General features: G+C 48.0%; 3 protein-coding genes across 4 annotated transcripts; 1 reads left to right on the top strand and 2 right to left on the bottom strand.

Moving 5' to 3' along the window:
• Nucleotides 1-3,198: 3,198 nt before the first annotated feature.
• Nucleotides 3,199-3,462, bottom strand: LOC138392622 (diazepam-binding inhibitor-like 5). Its single transcript, XM_069483512.1, has one exon. It carries the CDS (start codon nucleotides 3,460-3,462, stop codon nucleotides 3,199-3,201), a length of 264 nt encoding a protein of 87 aa, XP_069339613.1.
• A 748-nt stretch (nucleotides 3,463-4,210) lies between these two features.
• Nucleotides 4,211-10,497, top strand: GEMIN4 (gem nuclear organelle associated protein 4). Its single transcript, XM_069483511.1, has 2 exons — nucleotides 4,211-4,315; nucleotides 7,226-10,497. Exons 1-2 carry the CDS (start codon nucleotides 4,306-4,308, stop codon nucleotides 10,387-10,389), a joined length of 3,174 nt encoding a protein of 1,057 aa, XP_069339612.1. The 5' UTR covers nucleotides 4,211-4,305; the 3' UTR covers nucleotides 10,390-10,497.
• Nucleotides 10,498-11,933: 1,436 nt separating this feature from the next.
• Nucleotides 11,934-20,692, bottom strand: TLCD3A (TLC domain containing 3A). Of its 2 annotated transcripts, XM_069483509.1 has the most exons (5): nucleotides 20,474-20,692; nucleotides 19,922-20,005; nucleotides 15,348-15,549; nucleotides 14,140-14,235; nucleotides 11,934-13,445 (listed from the first exon to the last, which is right to left on the bottom strand). In XM_069483509.1, the coding sequence occupies exons 1-5, from the start codon at nucleotides 20,593-20,595 to the stop codon at nucleotides 13,176-13,178; spliced, it is 774 nt and encodes a 257-aa protein (XP_069339610.1). In that variant the 5' UTR covers nucleotides 20,596-20,692; the 3' UTR covers nucleotides 11,934-13,175. The 2 variants fall into 2 exon arrangements, with proteins under 2 accessions (XP_069339610.1, XP_069339611.1); XM_069483510.1 differs by lacking the exon at nucleotides 14,140-14,235.
• Nucleotides 20,693-20,908: the final 216 nt, after the last annotated feature.

The following is a 20,908-nucleotide window of genomic DNA, read 5'->3' as shown; positions in this document are numbered from 1 at the left end:
CCGGCTAATTTTTTCTATATATATTTTAGTTGGCCAGATAATTTCTTTCTATTTTTAGTAGAGATGGGGTCTCACTCTTGCTCAGGCTGGTCTCGAACTCCTGACCTTGAGCGATCCACCCGCCTTGGCCTCCCAGAGTGCTAGGATTACAGGCGTGAGCCACCGCGCCCGGCCTAAGTTTGATATAGTAAAATAAGTGGTTTATGTAAGCACTGACTAAATAACATATATTTCCTTTTTATCTGCTTATCTTGTATTTTAACATAACAAAATGTTTTTCTCTTAAATGTACAATTACGCATGATAGAGGGCACCGTGCATGATAGAAACTAATGCTGTTTGTCCACCTGGGACATTTTGGCTTTATGAGATCAACCCCCTTTTATTTATTTCATTGTCGTATTTTCCTTTGTTGTGATCTTGAACATTTTATTCCTTCAAAAGACATCCAGTGTACAACTTTTGCCTTTATCAAGGAATCCAAAAGCTTGCTTCTGCACAGTTCAGCTAGTAATTTTAAACCAAAAAACAGTAATTTTAGACCAAAAGTTATGATTATTTTCTCAGCTCTGTGGGGGACGGTATGATCAATTAGAAAATGAGGTTGTAAAAAAGACGGTTTTGCCCAAGCTGGCGTTTTAAACAGATGAAGTTGGAAAGCTCTTCAGTTTCTCCAGAGTTGTGTTTTCAGAGTAGTCGATTTGTTTTTGAAATGAGGGTTTGTGGAGTCCTAGCATAAGTTCAAACGTGCCTTGAGTTTAAATCTAGAGAGATTTAGAATGACCATGTTGCCAGAGTTCTCCTAGGTTAGCCTGGAGAGTTAGCTGTACGAAGTTCATGTCTGCTTGACATCTTGGTGGAATTAACAAAGCCATGGACATTCAGTGCTCCTTTATGTGACTTTCTGCCTATCCCATCTGTCACACAGTACCAATGTGGTTTAGCAGCTAGAGTTTTCAGAAGGCCTTCAACTTGTCCACTGAAATTCATGCTAAGAGTTAATGAAATATTTCCTTGTTTGGGCCAAGAGTTCTTACCCCTACCCTAGGGGAAATCAATAGGAAATTTACTCTGTCTTTAATGATCAATAAAGAAGTACTCTTGTCTCAGAACTCTTTGTATAAGGTAATAGAGTCATGTGGTTTAAAAATCAAAGCAATGGCCAGGCACAGTGGCTCACACCTGTAATCCAGCACTTTGGGAGGCCAAGGCAGGAGGATGGCTTGCACCCAGGAATTCAAGACTAGCCCAGGCAACATAGGAAGACCCTGTCTCTACAAAACAATAGAAATTAGCTGGGTGTAGTGGTGCACTCCTATAGTCCTAGCTACCTGAGAGGCTGAGGCGGGAGGATCACTTGGGCCCATGAGTTTGAGGCTATGATTGTGCCACTGCACTCCAGCCTGGGTGAGACCCTGTCTTTTTAAAAACAACAACAACAAAATCAAAGCAATATAAAAATATATATATCAAAAAAATCTTGCTTCTACCCTGTCCCCATCAATCCCATTCCCCCTACCTTCTATAGGTAACCACTTAGTAAGCAAATACAAATCTGTAACTTCTTATTTTCTCCCTTTTCCCCACAAAATTTAGCACATTTTATACACCATGACTTGTTTTGTTGTTGGTGGTTACTTTCTGCAGTCCTAATTATGGCAAATTTTTACTTTGGTTCTGTAATGATTTACAGAATGGTATGGCTATATCTACAGTTTCTAAATTGCCACCATATTTTGGAACAAAATGTATTAGCAATTTTACTAAAATTCACATTTAACATGAATCATGATCCTAAAAGCATGAAAATGTGTTCATGACATTCTTCAAAAAGAGAACAGCATTGTGCTCTACAGCTGTGGTCCCCAACCCCTGGGCAATGGCCCAGTACCGGTCTGTGGCCTGTTAGGAAAATGACAGCATATCACTGCCTGAGCTGTGCACCACCTCCCCCAACCCTCTGTCCGTTTTAATATTGTCTTCAATGAAACCAGTGCCTGATACCAAAAAGGTTGGGGGCTGCTGCTCTACAGTGTAGCTCTTGCCCAGTTTATAGTTACACAGAGGAGTGCTTTAGCCATGGTGGTGTCCTGGGTATACTTCATCTTAGTCTGCAGCAACCACCTGCAAATATGTGAACAGATCTCAAAGATATCTGATGAGATGTGGTTTCCATGGTTCCTTTATGGTTGTTGCTTCTATTGTTTATTGGTCCCTCATGAACTGGAGCTGACCTGATGTCTTCATGATCTATGACAATAGTTTTTAATTGAGGAAAAGTACTGGGAAGTCCCATGACGCAGCAGACCTGCTTCTCTGATTAACATTTATCACTCCATATCCCCAGCCACCAGGCACGACGGTTGTGCATTGATGCCTCCGTGACAATTAACACCAAAGAGTAGAAGCTGGGCTCTGACACTTTGGCACTTATATAGGTCAAGCGGTGTGTTGTGCTATTACAACAAATCCCACATATACATACATATTGTCCCACAAACATCCCCAAGCAGAAACCAGAGTTAGCTCCGGAGTAGTCCTAAGAAAATTTTGGTTGCTGGCCCTTGATGAGTCTGGGGCTGGGATATGGAAACCATCTGCTCCATTGTTTCTCAGCTGATGTGTTGTATCAGTTACTTCACCACATTGTCACAAAAAGCTTGGATTCCCTCAAATATTAACTTTATTGGGCCTGTGTTCTAGTGGGGGCCTTTGGACTTGACTTTAGCTTTTTAGAAGACAGACCCCTTTCCCTTCTGTAGCATTGGGGTATTAGCAAATCAACAACCCCTAACAGATAAGGGGCCAGTGCCTAAGCCTTCCAAGAGGCAGAGTCACTGGAGAGTGGTCTTGATGATGTCAGATCTTGGGCATTTCCACAGCATGTTCTCCCTCACCCCCTCATCTACATACGTTCTTAGAATAGGAAGGCTAGGAACTCCACTCAAACCCATACCAAAAGCCAGTTTGATGGAATTTTATCTAGAGGAGAGATGCTTTTTCTACATTTTGGACACCCTCCCAGCTCTCTCAGTCCCTGTGTTTCTATTTTCCAACAGCAGACGATCACTTTTGCAGTTTAAGTGATTTATTGATGTCTCAGCTAACCTTGCTATCCCTTCAGCCGTCAAGATCTTTTAAGAAGCCCATTCCCTCCCAGAGATGCCAGGCTACTTCCTTTTGTCTGCCACCCTGTCATCAGCCTTCTTCCTTCTTCTTCAGCTCTTCCACTTTGGAAATATAGATCCTCATGGCATCCATCTTGGACATCCCTTTGTTCTGGTTCCAAGCCTCCCACTTGGCCTTGGCTTTCACCTCTGTGACAGGAGGGGCAGGGATGTCGCAGTCGCCCTGGGTGGCCTGTTTGTAGAAGCTGTACACCAGCAGTTTCTCCTGATCACTCACGGGGCCCTTCAGCTGCTTCATAGCAGCGCAGGCCAACTCAAACTCCACTTGGCACATTGGGGTAACGGAGGCTGGGCCCCTCTGTCCTTTCTAGGTAATACTTGGTGCTAGAAACTGGAGGGTGGAGAGTTAGAAACACATGAGGCTGATTATTATTGGGTCTGTGTTAGAAAAGGAGTGACTTATTGATGAGTTAGGGTAGCGTGTGTGTTTTCTCAGTGAGAAATCTTGTAAGTACAGATTACAAACCAGGGGTCCAGTGGATTGGATCTGGTTGTCTCAGCTCGCCCAATGCATTTTTCTGGGGGAGGATTACCCATCAATGTTCCAAAGGTGTCTATGATCCTGGAAAATTAAGGAGCGCTGCTGCCTTCCGAAGGAGGCAATATGGCATGAAGAGCGTGGAGGGCGATTGTAGGGGGTGGCGGGGTGCGGCACAGAGCTTGAGAGGGAGACCCGCAGCGCGGGTGGCGCGGCTGCGGTGGTTAGTGAGCAGCCCGGGGAAGGGCATTCAGTGTGGCTGCACTGTGTGCGGGGCACACCCGGGGCTACGGGGCAGGGACTAATGGATAGGACAGACTGGGACCCCAGAAGCAGGGCTCGGCAAGGGGACCGTGCAGGTGGCTGGCCAGGCGGAGCGAGGCGCGTGGCTGGGAAGGGAGGCTCCTGTACCTGCCTGTTGGCTGGTGGGCGGCCTGGGGCCGAGAGGGGGCGCTGTGGGCTTGGCGGGCTTGTTCGTGGGGAGTGCGCGTGCGCACAGTAGCGGACACGGAAACTGAGGGCGGGGCCTGGTGCCGTTGCCGCACCGCCCCCGGTGCCGCCCATTGTGTCGTGCCGCCGGCGCCGCGCTCGCAGCTCGGAGGGGGAGGGGCGGCCCGCGCCGCTACCCGCGTCGCCGCCATGGACCTAGGTGGGTGTCCCGACTCCCCTACCAGGAGCCCGCGCGGGCGGCGCCCCGCAACGGTGCTGCCCGGCGCGTCCCCTCCACCCCAGTCTTGCACGCTAGCGCGGCCCGGCGCTGAAGAAAACCTCCGGGGCGGGGAGGGGCTTTGGAGGGCCGGGGGTGTCCTCGGAGACCGGGGGTCGGCAGCCGGGGCTCCAGCCGCAGCCCCGCCGCTCGTTGGCCCATCTCTTGCCGGCCGCTTTCCGCGGAACAAAACCGAGCGGAGGTGAAGTTAGATGCCCTGAAACCCCTCGGAGTTAGTGCACGTGTTTTGGGAAATGCTGGGCCTGGAGCACGCCTAGGGGAATCTCGGATGCCCCCGCGGTCTCATTTATGGACCGTCTGCTAAGTTCTTGAGCAAGTTTCTTAGCCTCATAAGGTTTCCTCATGGACAAAGCGGTGATGATAATACTGTATCTTACTCAGTTTTGGGGAGTTTTCACTGAGATCACGTGTATACAATGTCCAGTACAGTGCCTTGCGCGTAGCAGCACCCCTCATCAAACTAGCAATTGGGAGGGGTTTCGGCAGCTGAGATGGCACATTTTGAACTTGCCTGCGTCTGGATTCAGAATCCTGGTGGGCCAGGCTTGGGAAAAGGGAGAAGAGGGAGCCGATAGTAATCGATAGCTCTTTGCCAAGCCTCCATCCCCTGCTGGATATGCCTTTAAGGGGATAATATCAGGAGGTTGTTCCCAGAGACCTGGGGTTGAGGCACCCCAAGATGTGCCAGTAATAGTAGACTGTGGAGAAATGTCCTCATAGCCAGCCGGCTCTTCATGGTGGAATGGCAGAGCTGGAAGAGTTTGGAGCCCTCTTCCGTCCCAGCGCCTCTACTTTGAGGTGGTTGACACCTTGAGCAAATTTTTGCTGAGCCTCAATGTTCCCATCTCTAAAACAGGAATAGTCCTCAAAACGTTGTTTGGCATATTAAAAGAGGTCTTATATATGTACCACCTAGCACAGTGCCTGGCATGGGGTAAGCACTGAGCAGACAAGAAGTGGGCACTCACAAGTGCTAGTTAACCATCAGTGATAAAGCACTTGGGTTTTTCCCGGCTATTAACTGCCCCCGGGACTCATTACTTCAGGCAGCACATGTACATACTCACTGTGTCTGGTAGGCAGGTGTTGAGGACGAGACATCTGCACAGCTCAGGAGACAGTGCAATAAAATTAAATTTACAGAGTCAGGAGGGAACATATTTTGGGGCCCTGGGAGAGCAGCCTGAGCCGGAAAGAAGGGCCATAACCCACAGAGAGACCCCCCGCCTTAGCAACCTAACCCTCCCTGGGGGTCTTACCCCCTGTGAACCAAGACAGTACCTTCATAGTGGATTGCCTGGAGTGCTGAGCCCTTGGCCTTTTGCTGCTCCTATAAATCGTGGGACGGGCAGGGTATTCTTTAGTCTCTTGGAATCAATATTTTCTCTGCTGGCTCCGGGCCTATGGAAATGGGGAGTATGTGTTCTTGGGGACATGAAGGACTGAGGAAGGGGTAGCATCTCTAGGCCCTAGGGAAGGAGAAGAGTCAGGAATATCGAATATTGAGCAGTGTTTGTGCTCTGATTTTAGTTTCTAGGCCAAAAGCAGCATACCTGATAAAGACTTATGTTTCAGAGCCAGGGGAAGCAAAGAACAGCAGTAAGATGCTGGTTCTGCCAACAGTGGAAAGGCTGGGGGAGACTGACATTTATTGAGCACTTAATCGGGCTCTTTGTAGACTGATTCTTACTGGATCTTATTTAACCTTTACAGCATGCCTGGGAGATGAGATCAGGAGGTAACAGCACCAGCCCAGTGCAAAGGGTTGACTAGTATATATCATTTCACCCTCAAAGTCCTAATATGAAGCCTATATTATCCCCACCTATGCAGCAGGGCGGCTCAGAGAAGTAATCTGTCTAAGGTCACATCACTTAAGTGGCTGAGCTAGGATTTAAACCTGTGTCTGACTAAACATCCCAAGATGCCTTCCTTGATAAGTCTGTGTTAATTCATAGCTCACTGAAGGTAGTACTTTTTGTATCTACCCCCTGGTTTCTCCCACAGAACCAGGGCCATTAGTAGCTTATTCTTGCCTGGCAGAAGCTATGGGGTGGACTGTTTCCCTGAAGGGTAGAATGTTTGAAACCTGTTCGCCAGGCTGTAAAACAGGGAAGGCAGGGCTTGTCTGATTGCTCCTGTGCCCATTACCCTGCGGCTTTGCCCCTTAGTCTGTATTCTTGCTGAGAAGCTCAGTTGTCATGTCCTATGGTACACACTGGGTGACCCCTGTAGGTTGGTACTGTCCTTGTGCTGTCTCTTTCTAAACCCTTCTCCCCAGAGCCTCTGCTGGCCCTTCCTTTGCTGGAGGGTCTGGCTCAGCAGTCCAGCTTTCCCTTTTCACACTTCCTGAAGGATTTCATTGACGTCCTTGTTCCAGTGATCCTCCCTGGGCAGACAGCTCCCAGAATCTCACTTCAGGGCTGACTTTCCCTGAGTTTCAACCCTGCATTTCCATTGCTGGAGGACATCTCTACCTTCATGTTCTACCTTGCACTCAAATAAGCAAAACTGAACCTGACTTCCCTCATACCTGTTGTGATTCTCGTGTTCCCTATTTCTAATGGTACTCATCCACCCAGTTCCCAGGCTAGGGGGCTTGGAAGTCATTTTTTATTCCTCAGTTAAGTCCTTTTGACTCCAGCTCTGCAATGGCTCTTGTAATCGTCCCTTCTTCCTCCTCTCTCACTGATGTCATTTAAAACCCTTGTTACCTCTCACCCTGATGATGACAGCCAGCCTACTAACTGCTGTGTCTCTCCCTCTGACCTCTGCTTACCACTTTGAAAAATTTTCATGACACTTTATCTTATTCAACTTTTCTCTGCGCAGGACCCTTGAACATCTGTGAAGAAATGACTATTCTGCATGGGGGCTTCTTGCTGGCCGAGCAGCTGTTCCACCCCAAAGCATTGGCAGAATTGACAAAGTCTGACTGGGAGCACGTTGGGCGGCCCATCGTGGAGGCTTTGAGGGAGATCTCCTCGGCCACAGCACATGCCCAGTCCTTTGCCTGGAAGAAGAAAGCTCTGATCATCATCTGGGCCAAGGTTCTTCAGCCCTACCCCGTCACCCCTTCTGACACTGAAACTCGGTGGCAGGAAGATGTGTTCTTCTCAGTAGGCAACATGATCCCTGTGATCAACCACACAGTCCTTTTTGAGCTGCTCAAGTCCCTGGGAGCTTCTGGACTCTTTATTCAGCTCCTGATGGCTCTGCCCACCACCATCGGCCGCACAGAACTAGAGCGCTTTTTGGAGCACATGACTATTGACACTTCTTCCAAGGACGTGGCCTTCTTCCTGGATGTCTGGTGGGAAATGATGAAGCACAGGGGTGATCAGCAGGACCCCCTGCTCTCCCAGTTTAGGACAATGGCCCGTAAGTACCTGCCCTCTTCAGATGAGTTCTGCCACCCTCCAAAGCGGTTTAAGTCTGACCCAGATGTATGTCCTACCATGCCCCTGTTGGCCATGCTGCTGAATGGGCTGAAGCAAATCCAGGATAGAATCCTGGGCCCGGGGATGAAGTGCTGCGCATTAGCCAACCTGGCTGACATGCTGACCGTGTTTGCACTGATGGAGGACGACCCCCAGGAAGTGTCTGCAACTATGTATCTGGACAAACTGGCCACAGTGATCTCTGTGTGGAATTCAGACACCCAGAACCCATACCACCAACAGGCGCTGTCAGAGAAGGTAAAGGAGGCAGAACGGGATGTCAGCCTGACCTCACTGGCCAAACTCCCGAGCGAGACCGTTTTTGTGGGGTTTGAGTACATGCACAGCCTGCTGCGGGAATGGGGGGAGGAGCTACAGGCCATGCTCAACAGCAGCCAGGGGACAAATTATGATAGCTACCGGTTGTGTGACAGTCTGGCTTCCTTCAGCCAGAACTTGACGCTCTTCCTGGATACCACCAGCTTGTCCAAGGAGGAGAGGCAGGTGGTCTCTGAGCTGGCAGAGTGTGTCAGGGACTTCTTGAGGAAAACGAACAGAGTCCTGAAGAACAAGGGCTTTGAGGACATCACTGCCTCCATTGCCATGGCCATTATTGAGCAGAAGATGGACCGGCATATGGAAATGTGCTACATTTTTGCTTCTGAGAAGAAATGGGCCTTCTCAGACGAGTGGGTAGCCTGCCTAGTGAACAACAGGGCTCTCTTCCAAGAGCCGAACTTGGTGTTAAGGCTGCTGGAAACGGTGATGGAAGTCAGTACAACTGACAGAGCCATCCCTGAATCTCGGATCAAACAAGTGATCGACTTGATCCTGGAATGTTACGTAGACCTCTCACTGCCAGATAAAAATAAAGTCCTCTCAGGTGTCCTGCATTCCTGGGGGTGCAAGGGCCTTTCTGAAAAGTTGGTGCCTTACTTGGAGGGTTTTCAGGAAGACCTCAACACAACTTTTAACCAGCTCACACAGAGCACATCTGAACAGGGCTTGGCTAAAGCTGTAGCTTCGGTGGCCCGCCTGGTAATAGTGCACCCGGAAATCACAGTGAAGAAAATGTGCAGCATGGCCGTGGTTAATCTCGGCACTCACAAGTTCCTGGCTCAGATTCTCACTGCCTTCCCTGCCCTCAGGTTCGTGGAAGAGCAAGGTCAAAACTCATCCAGCACTTTCGTGGTGTCATGCCTCAGAGAAACTGTCTGGACAAAGTTCTCTACACCCAAGGAAGAAAAGCAATTTCTAGAGCTCCTGAACTGCCTGATGAATCCTGTCAAGCCCCAGGGGATTCCAGTCGCTGCTCTTCTCGAGCCAGAAGAGGTGCTGAAGGAATTTGTCCTGCCTTTCTTGATGCTAGATGTTGAAGAGGTAGACCTCAGTCTGAAGATCTTCATCCAGACTCTAGAAGCGAATGTGTGCTTGGAGGAATACTGGCTCCAGACCTGTTCCCCATTCCCCCTCATCTTCAGCTTGTGTCAGCTCCTGGACAGCTTCAGCAAATACTGGCAGCTCCCCAAGAAGCGGTGCCTCCCTCTGGATAGAAAGGATCTGGTGGTCCACATCCTAGAGCTCCTCTGTGAGATTGTATTAGCCAATGCCGAGACCTTCTCCCCAGATACCTGGATCAAGTCCCTGTCCTGGCTCCACCGGAAGTTGGAACAGCTAGACTGGACCGTGGGCCTGAGACTGAAGAACTTCTTTGAGGGTCACTTCAAGTGTGAGGTGCCAGCCACGCTTTTTGAGATCTGTAAGCTTTCTGAAGATGTGTGGACCTCCCAGGCCCACCCAGGGTATGGGGCGGGCACAGGGCTGCTCGCCTGGATGGAGTGTTGCTGCATCTCCAGGGGCATCTCTGAGCAGATGCTGTCTCTCTTGGTGGTAGATGTGGGCAATCCTGAGGAGGTCAGATTGTTCAGCAAGGGCTTTCTGGTGGCCCTGGTGCAAGTCATGCCTTGGTGCAGCCCCCAGGAGTGGCAGTACCTTCTCCAGTTGACCAGGAAACTGTTGGAGAAACAGCTCCTACACGTCCCCTATAGCTTGGAGTATATTCAGTTTGTTCCCCTGCTTAACCTGAAGCCCTTCGCCCAGGAGCTCCAACTCTCTGTACTCTTCCTGAGAGTTTTCCAGTTTCTCTGCAGCCAGAGTTGTCATAATTGGCTTCCTGTGGAAGGCTGGAGCCATGTGATCAGACTCCTCTGTAGCAGTCTGACTAACCTCCTGGACTCGGTTAGGTTGATTCAGTCCGTTGGCCCTTGGGCCCAAGGACAAGAACAGGACCTGACCCAGGAAACCCTGTTTGTTTATACCCAGGTGTTCTGTCATGTTCTGCACATCATGGCCATGCTCCACCAAGAGGTCTGTGAACCACTCTATGTTTTGGCCTTGGAAATCCTCACCTGCTATGAGACCCTGAGCAAGACCAACCCTTCCGTTAGCTCCTTGCTCCAGAAGGTAAATGAGCAGCGCTTCTTAAAATCCATCGCTGAGAACATCAGCCCTGAGGAGCGGCGCCAAACCCTGCTGCAGAAGATCAGCAACTTCTGACCTTTGTAGGTCGGAAAAAAGCTGGGGTCTGTAGGGGCTGGAGCTGAGAAGCACAGACTTCACAGTTACGGGAAATTGTACACAAGATAAGTATATGGCAATAACAGTGTAGAGAAAATAGTTTCTTAGATATTTGTAACAAACTATGATAAAATTCTCTTTTGAGTTTCACCTTATCTCTTTGGAGTCTTTCTCAGTAGTAGCCTAAGAATAAATATGCTCAAGATCAAGTCAAGCTGGGAGGGATATATTCATAACTGGACTTCACCCTAGATTTTGGCAAATAATCCCAAAGGTGAAACCACCCTAGTGTTAGAAACATTACAGGGCATGTGTGTTCTTTTACGTTGAGACCCTCTTCAAGAGTCATTTCATCATTTTAGTATTTTTCATGAGGTATCTCAGAAAGGGCAGCAACTTGGAAGAGAGAGCTAGTCTAGCCCTGGCTCTGCCTCTGGTTGGCCATGTGATCTGGGTGCCCAAGAGACCTGCATAATTGTAAAACAAGAGGATTGGACCAAGATAAACTAAGCGTTAAGGCGGGTAGATTAATGACCTCAAGAAAATGGGTCCCTTCTGAATTGTGGCATGCCATACTCCTGGGTTCAAGTGAGCCTCCTACCTCAGCTTCCCAGGTAGCGGGGACTAGAGGTGTGCACCACCACACCCGGCTCCCGTATAGTCTTCACTCCTTCAGTGTACCTGGAGGGGGCTGTGCTAGACTAGATCTGGCAAACACAGCAGAGATGTGCTTAAAGGGTGGGTGGAATTATCTTCTGCCTGGGATGGGGCTATCGTGGTTTGAATGAATAAGTGGGAGCAGGGAATGGTGTGTGTAGGAGCATAAAAATGAGAATTTAAGTTAGTGGGGTACTAAAGAACTACGAGAACTGGTTGGGGAGATGTTTTAGGAGATGAGGGAAGAGGACGTGTCCTAGCACCTCCTTTATACCCACACCCTCTTTCAAAATAGGGTGTTGCTCAGGTTCCCTTCCCCATCTGAATAAAGTAGGCTTGGCTCTGTGACCAATAATCAGGCTTCCACCCTCCCAATTCTCAATAGGATTCACTCCTGAAGAAAGAGCCTGTGACCACTGGGCTTCAACTCTGGGAACCTTCAACATGTTCTTGGGACCACAAGCCACAGCAATATGTTAGAGTGAGATATGAGCGAGGCTGTCCTGGAGGATGATAGCATTCATACACCACCCCTCCCTCCCCACTGCCAGTTACATGGGCGTAAACACAGCAGGAACTAGCACACAGCAGCCAGTCAATATGGGTCACAGGACAGTTCTTACAGGAAATCAGTATTGATGTATTTTACAAAGGAAAATACATTGGGAAATATTAGTGCAATTTAATCACCATGGGGTGACTTATAAATATATACTGATAGTAAACACAAACAAAACAGTAAAAAAAAAATTATAGCATTTTATGTTTAAATGGCACCCATTAAAGACTGAAACAGTCAAAATTTGAGACATTATTATAAATCATTCAGTCCTTTAAAAGTTCATGGACAATGAATTAAAGGCACTTTAAAAATTCTAGTTTTTACTACCACTTGAAGAAACATGGTAGCAGTCTCTGAAATCCATCCTTGTCAAGGAATGATTAGTGTTGGCACCATCCTTGTTAAGGAATGATTAGTGTTGGCACCAGAGGATCCTATCTGCAAGTAGGGATGAAGTGTCAGTCCACAGGACATACTCTGGCCAGGTTGCTGCCATCTTGCTCTCCAGCCTTCTGGGGCTAAATGGCAGTACACTCACACAGGAATGGGCTTTGGACCACAAGCTCTGTCTTTTCAGGAGGTTCTGGGAAAGTACTCCGCAGTCTAGATGAGGTACCTCACGGTTTGGAGTATAGAAGTCCGTTTCCACTTCATATGAAAAGAACAGTGCCAAAGAGTGGGGTCTCCTAGTAAATAGCTACCAAGGCCATCGTTTCACTTTGCCCGTCTAGTTTCTATGAGAGCATCCTATGCATGTAGGCGTGGGGAAAGCTGGGCATGAGGGGATGTGCTAAAAAGGGACTAGTATTTGTGACTGCTTGCAACGAGCTCACAAGTTTGACACTGGTCTTTTTACCAAGTCCGCCTGCAAAGGTTGTGCTGACCTCTATTGACCTCCCTACCTACTCAAGAGCTTTGGGTTCCCAACCCTGCCTCCTACCCCGCCGCCAGTGGGACTTCTGATTGGAAGTCAGTAAACATGAGAATTCAATGCTGACACGGATGAGAGGATAAGGCAAAGAACCAGTGGGTTATCTGGTAAACAACAAAAACTACCTCCCCACAATGATTTTCCTAGGCCAATGTCGCAAGAAGACACTACTTCAAGAGCTAAGTCATCACTTGCTTCCGCTGGCCCAGCACCGCGGGTACTGCCCTGAGTGGTTGGGAATGTGGGTGGCTGCCAATGTTAGGGCCGGGCAGGTGCCCAGACACTTAACACCCTGATCCACCCTGATCCTCTACAGCCCGTGCTCCTGCCTCCCAGAGCTCTTGAGATAAGACCCGGGGAAGATCCTTGGGCTTGCTTTAAAACCACCTTGCTGCCAGTAGAGGTCTGACAGGATCCAACAGTTGTTACTAAAAACAAAAAAGTACTTTTGTGAAAGGGGCAGGTTAGAAGAGGGAGGGAATAAGAATATTCTTTAGAAAAACTCAAATCCATTTGCTTATCAATATCCAAAAGGCTGAGCCCACCCAGGGCACGATTTGGTCCGTGGAATACTGAGTGGAGGAGGCACCCTCGCTGCCTGACTCCTGGGAGCATTTAACCATCCTTTTTGGCTTGGGGAGTGCCAAAGAGCCGGGCTGCCTTCCTGCACAGCAGACAGAACCAGTAGATCTGAGGAGCGATGAGGAAGGCATTGGCCACATTGCAGAAGAAAGGAATATTGAATGGCACCTGGAGCAGGCTCAGTCCCTCCTGTTGGCCATAGGACCAGTACATGAAGGGGAAGAGAAGGATCCGACAGGAGAAGAAGGTGGCCAGTGTGAGGATTCCGTTCACCTTGTACAGAAGGGTGTGCTGCTGCTTTAGCTGCAAAAGAAGGGGAAAGAGAACACAAGGTCACCAGGAGGTAATACACTACACCGCTAGTCGGGGAATGACAAGCCCGAGTCCCACAACAGTAAAAGCCAAGCAGGTTAGTGTACCTAGGCTATCAAATTTCTTGACACCTAGACATTCGTCTAATTTACTGACACCTGTAGAAGACATTATTGAGCACTGTCTTATTTACTTATTTATTTTAGAGACAGGCTCTTACTTTGTCACCCAGGCTGGAGTGCAGTGGTGTAATCGTAGCTCACCATAACTTCGAACTCCTAGGCTCAAGTGATCCTCCCACCTCAGTCTCCTAAGTAGCTGGGACTACAGGCACATGCCACCATGCCTAGGACTGTCCTGTTTACATATACATATAGCCTCATAATTTTTCCAATAATGATATTGAATTTTGCCTACCTAAGCCAACCAGCTGACAGGAGTACAGGAACAGTGCATTAGAGAAAAATATGTGGCCAGGGAAAAAATATAATTAACTGTATGAAACTTGGATCAAATCTACACTTTAATCCCATGGCTTCAATGACCAACTGGCCTGAAGTCTGTTGAAGGGTCTCCCATCCCACCATTCCTAGCATGAAGGGATTTCTCCAAACCCGACAGTCTCCAACGGAAAAGCACAGTCCGTTCCCTCCTGTACTATTTCTGCCATTTCATACATACATACGTGAATCAGAATTCTGCCCAGTGACACAAATGGAGTGCTCAGTTCTGCTGTGAAGATACAGCCGACAAAGAAGTCCCCAAGGTCTCCCCGCAGCCTCTGCAGATGAAAAGAGGAAAATGGGAAATAAGTAGAGATTAAGAAACCACCAGAAGGAAAATTCTAACTGGGGCTATTGAAAAGGGTAACCATGAAGGACCCTGAAGGGAAAAGAAAATGCTAAATAGGCAAGTGCAGACCCAGCTAATACTCTGCTGCGTCCATAGCAATAGCACTCTGATGGTCCAGTCCCTAGGATCCAGAGGCAGATTCAGATAGGCTGATTGCATCACACACCAAGCTTTCTCTGAATTTTAATAACAGCCAGAAGAAACTCTGTAGCCTACTTTTGTGTATCTAACTCAGTCATGCCAAGGGCACTTAGCCTGCTCATTTCAACAAAATATGTGCCAGGCTCTATGCTAGATGTTAGGGTCCCAAAGCAATCAAGAGATTTCTTAAAGAATTTAATGCACTCTGTCCCTTCTTTTTTCTTTTTAAGAAAGGAGCATGGCATAGTAGAATACCAGCTCCATCACTCAGTACCACTGACTGAGCTAAGTAAATTCTGAGAGCCTGTTTCTTCATCTACAGTGTAAGGCTAATAATTTCTAATATTTAGCAAGCTATGAGATTTTAAATCAAGTGCCTGCCACCTGGTAGGCACTCGGGAATCTTGAGTTTCCCCTCTGCATTCCCATTTCTCCTCCTTGTTGAGCGGGGTTTTACGGGGAAATCGATCTGGGGAGAATTTATGAGGCTAATTGCGTTAAGAGTGTTTTTGTGACATCAGAATAATGCACACAGTACCTGCTGGCACTGTTAGAAAACTTATTTTGTATTATACTTGTATTTTGTATGTTTTTATAATGCATTGAACTAAAGACAGAATATTTGACAAATGTTAAGGAATCACAGAGGGCTGGGGGATTTCTAGAAAGAATAATGTTGGCAAGGAGGATCATCAACATTTCAGATTTCATTTATTTTCCTCTACTGTCTGCATGAGGGATCTAACTGCTGAAGCAGCGGGCACATGGAGAATGGGTGCTGTACGGAAGGAAAGGAAAAAAGAAGGGCAATCCTGACTCCTACGTAATGGTCAGTTCACCCAGTTCAACAGGAGAAAATGAGTGACCAAGGCGCTGGTCTATTGTCCCGAAAGGCCATACCTGTGCAACTGGCACAAGGACAAATAGAATGACCGCATGGTGAGTGATCATCAGGCGGTTTTGACTTAGGAAGTTTCTGAAAGTGGTGGAGTGTCCATGGTTCTGATCTCTGGTTCGGTACCATTCACTGAGGTACATGGCATAGGTGTCATAGATCATGTATGGAATCAAAAACCAGACGTATTCCCGGGCAAGCCAGTGCCTGAAAGAAAGCATACGAGTGGCCCATGAAATCATTATGGACATCAATTATGAAGGCCCAAAGCCAACGTCTTCTCAGACATGTTCCCCTCAGCTTTGTACTTAACTAGCTATTACTACTCCAGATACTTTACCATGATGATGCTGAAACTGATAAGGAGAGCGGAGAACTTTCTGTAAATTACAGGGCAAGTGCATGAGTGTCAAAGGCAAAAAGCAGGAATTCACTCAGCCCCATGTGTTTAAGTTGCTTGCCTGATTTAGCTACTCATTTGTAATGGACTTTCTGGCATTTTGTGATAAGCTGACTTTGATATAGATACATTTGTATACAACTGATTCAACTGCTCCACCAAGAAACTGGTTTGGAAGGTGCTCCAAATCTCAAATCCAATATTTCCAGTTTAGCTCCTCGGTTGCTCAATAGTTGAGAGTTCACTAACTTAAACCCCTGAAACCAATGAGTTTTCTCTTGTATCTGCTTGCAACCCCACTCTAGGGAGTTTCTGGTAAGCAACCCTGGCGATTTTCTTTACAATTCTATAGCTAATCCCAATTCCATTAAGAAAAATATGTTTGGAAATGAGTCTGGAGCTCAAGGACTACATAACAGCAGTTAGATACCAGGAGAGAGGCTAGGTCAAAAGACAGTTTTCTCATTTACTTGTCTAAAGGGGCTAAATCAATATTTACTGAGTCAAAATGATAGTTTCGGCTATAATGTAGAAGTCTCTACTATAGATACAATATTGTTTCCAATGATAAATAAACATTCTACAGACACTTTATGTGAAAAAGAAAATCTAAACTGAAATCATGGGCCGGGCACAGTGGCTCAGGCCTGTAATCCTAGCACTTAGGGAGGATGAAGTGGGAGGATCGCTTGAGCTCAGGAGTTCGAGACTAGCCTGAGCAAGAGTGAGACCCCGTTTCTACCAAAAAGAAAAAAAAAGAAAACCCATTCAGGTATGGTGGCACACACTTGTAGTCTCAGCTACTTAGGAGGCTGTGGCAAGAGGATCGCTTGAGGTCAGAGTGGGAGGCTGCAGTGAACTACAATGACGCTACTGCACTCTACCCAGGGTGACAGAGTGAGACTCCATCTCAACAACAACAAAAAAACAAGGCAACTGAACACTCCTCACAATCCCTGACCCCTTAAAAAAAAAAAAAAAAAAAAAAAGATTAAAAAAATGTACTATGCTGAGCATTGGATTCACACATTTGGCAAATTTTTCTTGTGCATCCATGTGTTAGGTAGAGGACAAAATTTAGTTTTATGTTTCTCAAACAACCTGAACATCAGAATCACCCACAATGTTAAGAGCTCCACTCCCCAGAAATTCTAAATTGTATGCCTGTGGCCCTCAAATCTGTATTTTTAAATTTGTCTTAGGTGATTTCCTAAGGAAATCAACATTGGGATTGCACTCTACACAAGGTGCCATTCAAGTTATGTTCCTGAATGACTCCACACTTACCACAGCGTAAAAATTCAATAAGGCGAACACATAATGGCAAATATAATACCCTTGTAGGTGAATTAATTAGGCAGGTTCCATTTAGGCAAAAAGATGCAATACTGGGCTGGGCGCGGTGGCTCACGCCTGTAATCCTAGCACTCTGGGAGGCTGAGGTGGTGGATCGTTTGAGCTCAGGAGTTCGAGACCAGCCTGAGCAAGAGCGAGACCCCATCTCTACTAAAAATAGAAAGAAATTTTATGGACAACTAAAAAAATATATATAAAGTTAGCCGGGCACGGTGGTGCATGCCTGTAGTCCCAGCTACTTGGGAGGCTGAGGCCGGAGGATCGCTTGAGCCCAGGAGTTTGAGGTTGCTGTGAGGTAGGCTGATGTCACAGCACTCTAGCCTGGGCAACAGAGTGAGACTCTGTCTCAAAAAAAAAAAAAAAAGATGCAATACTTCTTTCACTTGTATCTATGGTCTCAGTTGCTTTCTTAAAGAAATTCCAAGTAAAATAACTATAAAGAGTTACTGAAAGTTCAGCTGAAATATAACTGGCCTCTCCTCTTGAGTGGAACCCAGGGTTGTAATACTTTGCACATAGTACCAATTCAGTAAGATCTGAAATTCTGACTCTTAGGTAGAATTCTTTGAAGATTTATTAGTAAGAGATCTGGATTATAATCTTAATACCACTAGCCTGTGATTTAACTTTCTTTGTAAAACAAAAATGATAATCCCTTGTCTTACTTCTCTGATAAAGTTATTGTGAGGATTAAAAATTTAAAAGTGCAAAAGTCCTTTTAAATGTAAAAAGTTTAAGTGCTTAAGCTGGGCTTGGTGGCTCACAGGCTTGGTGGCTCATAGGCTTGGTGGCTCACGTCTATAGTCCCAGCTACTGCAGAGGCTGAGTCAGGAGGATTGCTTGAACCCAGGAGTTTGAGACCAGCAGACCAGCCTGGGTGATATAGTGAGACCCCATCTCAAAAAACAAAAACAGCCTGAGTGCTGTGGCTCATGCCTGTAACCCCAGCACTTTGGGAGACCAAGGAAGGAAGATTGCTTGAAGCTAGGAGATCAACACCAGTCTGGTAGTGAGATCCTGTGTCTATAAAAAATAAGAAAAAACTAGCCAGGTGTGATGGCACACTCCTATAGTCCCAGCCACTCAGGAGGGCTGAGGCAAGAGGATCATTCGAGCCCAGGAGTTTGAGGCTGTAGTGAGCTATGATTCCGCCACTGTACTCTAGCCAGGGTGAAAGAGCAAGATCCTGTCTCTAAAACAAAAAATATATATATAAGTGCTTAAATTGAGAAAACTGCCTAGAGATGTTACTTAGCCCTTTTAGGGGTCCCTTTAAGAATCTGATGAAATCCTTAGTGCATGCCACATTCTGCATATAATTTGGGGAGATGTATATATACTCCTCCTATCTATAAATATTCATATGAAGGCATCAAATGAGAAGGCATATAATAGAAAAATATTTGGGTATACAAGTATGAGCCCTGAAAGCCCTTTTTAAAAGATGATGTAGATGCCTTTAGAGCATCCCTGTATATCCAATAAGAGGTGCAGGGGTCCAAAATGTGGTATCTATCTCTGTTTTTCAGGGAATCTAAGAAATAAAGATGCATAAAAGGAAGAACCCAAAAACCAAACTCACGTTTGCTACCATGCTCAAGCCACTAAAACACAGACATTTGGAGGGGAAAATACAACCATGGTGTTACAGACCTGTAAGTTAGTCATACTTAAATAGCTTTTCCTGAGATGCATCGTGGTTGCTTGCTGCCTGCCCTCATGTTAACTCATGCTAATGCTGTCGAGTCACATTTATCTTAGTTTAATCTTTGCAGAAGAGGCTGGTTTCAAGTTTGATGTGGCAAATGGGGTGGTGAGGGAGCTTGCTGCATGATCAGAAAATACTCAATTAAAATAAAAATTGAACCCAGCCAGGCAAATGCTGTTAGCCAATCAAGGTCACTTGGCCTATCTTCTATCAGCTGCAACAAGAAAAGCAAGAAAATCACAACAGCAGGATCAAGTCCAAGTAAGACTGCAGCCCACAGTGAGATGCCCTATTCAGGCTTCCCGCCACGCTGCAGTCTCAACAGGTGAAAAGCAGGACATGACACAGCCAACACGCAAGCAGGATCAGGAGAGGCCACTCGACCTTCCTTGCACATCTGACTGTGGTTCTTCAACTTAACTGGGAGAAAGTAGGAAGACAGGTGGAAAAAAAATGACATTTAAAATAAATAAATAAATAAAATCACCACCACTGTCCAGGTCTAAATATTACATAAAAGCAGACCATTCTGGTCTTAATTTACGATTTGTTTCACTGAAACTGCAGACAGATGCACAGTTCCTGACCTGCCTCTGGACTGAGCTCTAATACACACACAAGTCAGTTTTCTGAAACCATCGGAAATCTCTTCACCACCTTTAGCAAATCTAAAGGAAGAACAAGAGCAGCACTTGCAGGGAAAGGGGTGGTGGATATGTTTCATAGAAGGACATAAACTGGCCAATGAATGCTCCAGAGTGGGGACTCAGTGAGGTCGACTGATACTCACACCTATAAACATTTTTACACTTACCTATCTCATAAAGAACTTGGATCAATGGACTTATCACTGTCCTCTCACCACCTTAAATCAGATACAGACTGTTGTTCTCTCTCATTTCAGTTTACCTTCTGCTTACTTTCTCCTAAACTGGGGATACTGAAAGGAGAGGAGGAACGAACTAATTATGGAGCCCAAGTTTTCCCATCAGCCAGCTACCTAACAGCATGTGCTGATCAAGAACTAGTGCCTGTGAGCCAATAAAATGTGGGAACTTCCGAAAAGCTCCTCAGCCCTGTGATTTGTACTTCTTTCACCTGGCATTGGATGTTACCTGCCGTTGACCACGTCGCTGCAGGAGCGCATGATGACGATGCCCGACCCGGTGGCCAGCACAGCCTGCACTGAAGAAACCAGCCTAACGTCGGGCAGAGGGGAGAAAGAGAAAGCGCGCTCGATCCAGTCCCGTGGACTGCACGGAGCCAAACTCTTCGACCTGACTTCCCCCAGGTTGCCAGTGCGGCGAGGAAAGCGGTAGCGCTGCGGACCGCCAAGGCGGCTGGCAGCTGTGGGCAGCAGGCTCGAGGGATGCATTGTACAAACACTTCCCTCCCCGTCCCGACCCGCACGGGCACCCTCCGCCAGCCCCCTCTCCCTCCAGGTGAGGACGCGAAGGGTCTTCGGCAAGCTCGGGCGAAGCGACCGAGAGCAGCGAGGAAGCGAGGGAGGCAGCCTCCCCACCCCGCTTCCTGTCGCCCCCCTTTTCCGCCCTCGGCCGAGCGCAGGGGCGGGCGCAGGCGGGTCCGGGCGCCGAGCAGCCGGCGCGCGGCCGGGTGGGGCGGGCAGCTCCCCGGCCCTCGGCGGGCGGCCCAGCCGCGCCCAGTACCTGGTGCTGATCATCAGGCGGTCGGAGTTGGTCCATTCTGGCCGCGAGCGGCGCAGCGTCCAGTTGCAGAGCGCGAAAAGCCCTGGGAAGAAGAGTGACCCCCAGGCCAGCGTCAGCAGCATGGGTGCTTGGGGTCCGGCCGCCTCGCTCGGCGCCGCTCGGCGTGGCTCAGCTCCGCTCCGCGCGGCTCCGGGACTGGCGCGGCCCCCCGGTCCCTATTTCTACCCTCCGCACTCCGCCCTCCGCCCCCACCTCCGCCCGGCCCGCCGCGACTCCGGCAGCCGCCGGGCGCTGGCCCCGAGCCCGCAGAGCGGCTCTCCGCGTGACCAGGCCCGGCGGCCGCGATAGGCGCGGGCCGGCCGGGCGGGGCGGGGTCTCGTCGCTGCCGCCCCTGCGCCTCGAGGGTTCCCCGGGTTCCCCCGGCCGGTGCCGCGG

Source organism: Eulemur rufifrons, chromosome 9 (assembly GCF_041146395.1).
Source record: "Eulemur rufifrons isolate Redbay chromosome 9, OSU_ERuf_1, whole genome shotgun sequence".
Lineage (NCBI taxonomy): Eukaryota > Metazoa > Chordata > Mammalia > Primates > Lemuridae > Eulemur > Eulemur rufifrons.
Note: the sequence above shows the minus strand (reverse complement) of the source record. Positions and strands in the feature narration are given on the sequence as shown.

Coding starts and splice junctions, on each gene's coding strand:
- LOC138392622 (XM_069483512.1), bottom strand. CDS start 3,462: ATGTGCCAAGTGGAGTTTGAGTTGGCCTGCGCTGCTATGAAGCAGCTG.
- TLCD3A (XM_069483509.1), bottom strand. CDS start 20,595: ATGCTGCTGACGCTGGCCTGGGGGTCACTCTTCTTCCCAGGGCTTTTC. Junction 20,006..20,473: donor CGCCTGATGATCAGCACCAG/GTACTGGGCGCG, acceptor GCCCGACGTTAG/GCTGGTTTCTTCAGTGCAGG. Junction 13,446..14,139: donor TGGGCAGAATTCTGATTCAC/GTATGTATGTAT, acceptor CTTCTTTTGCAG/CTAAAGCAGCAGCACACCCT.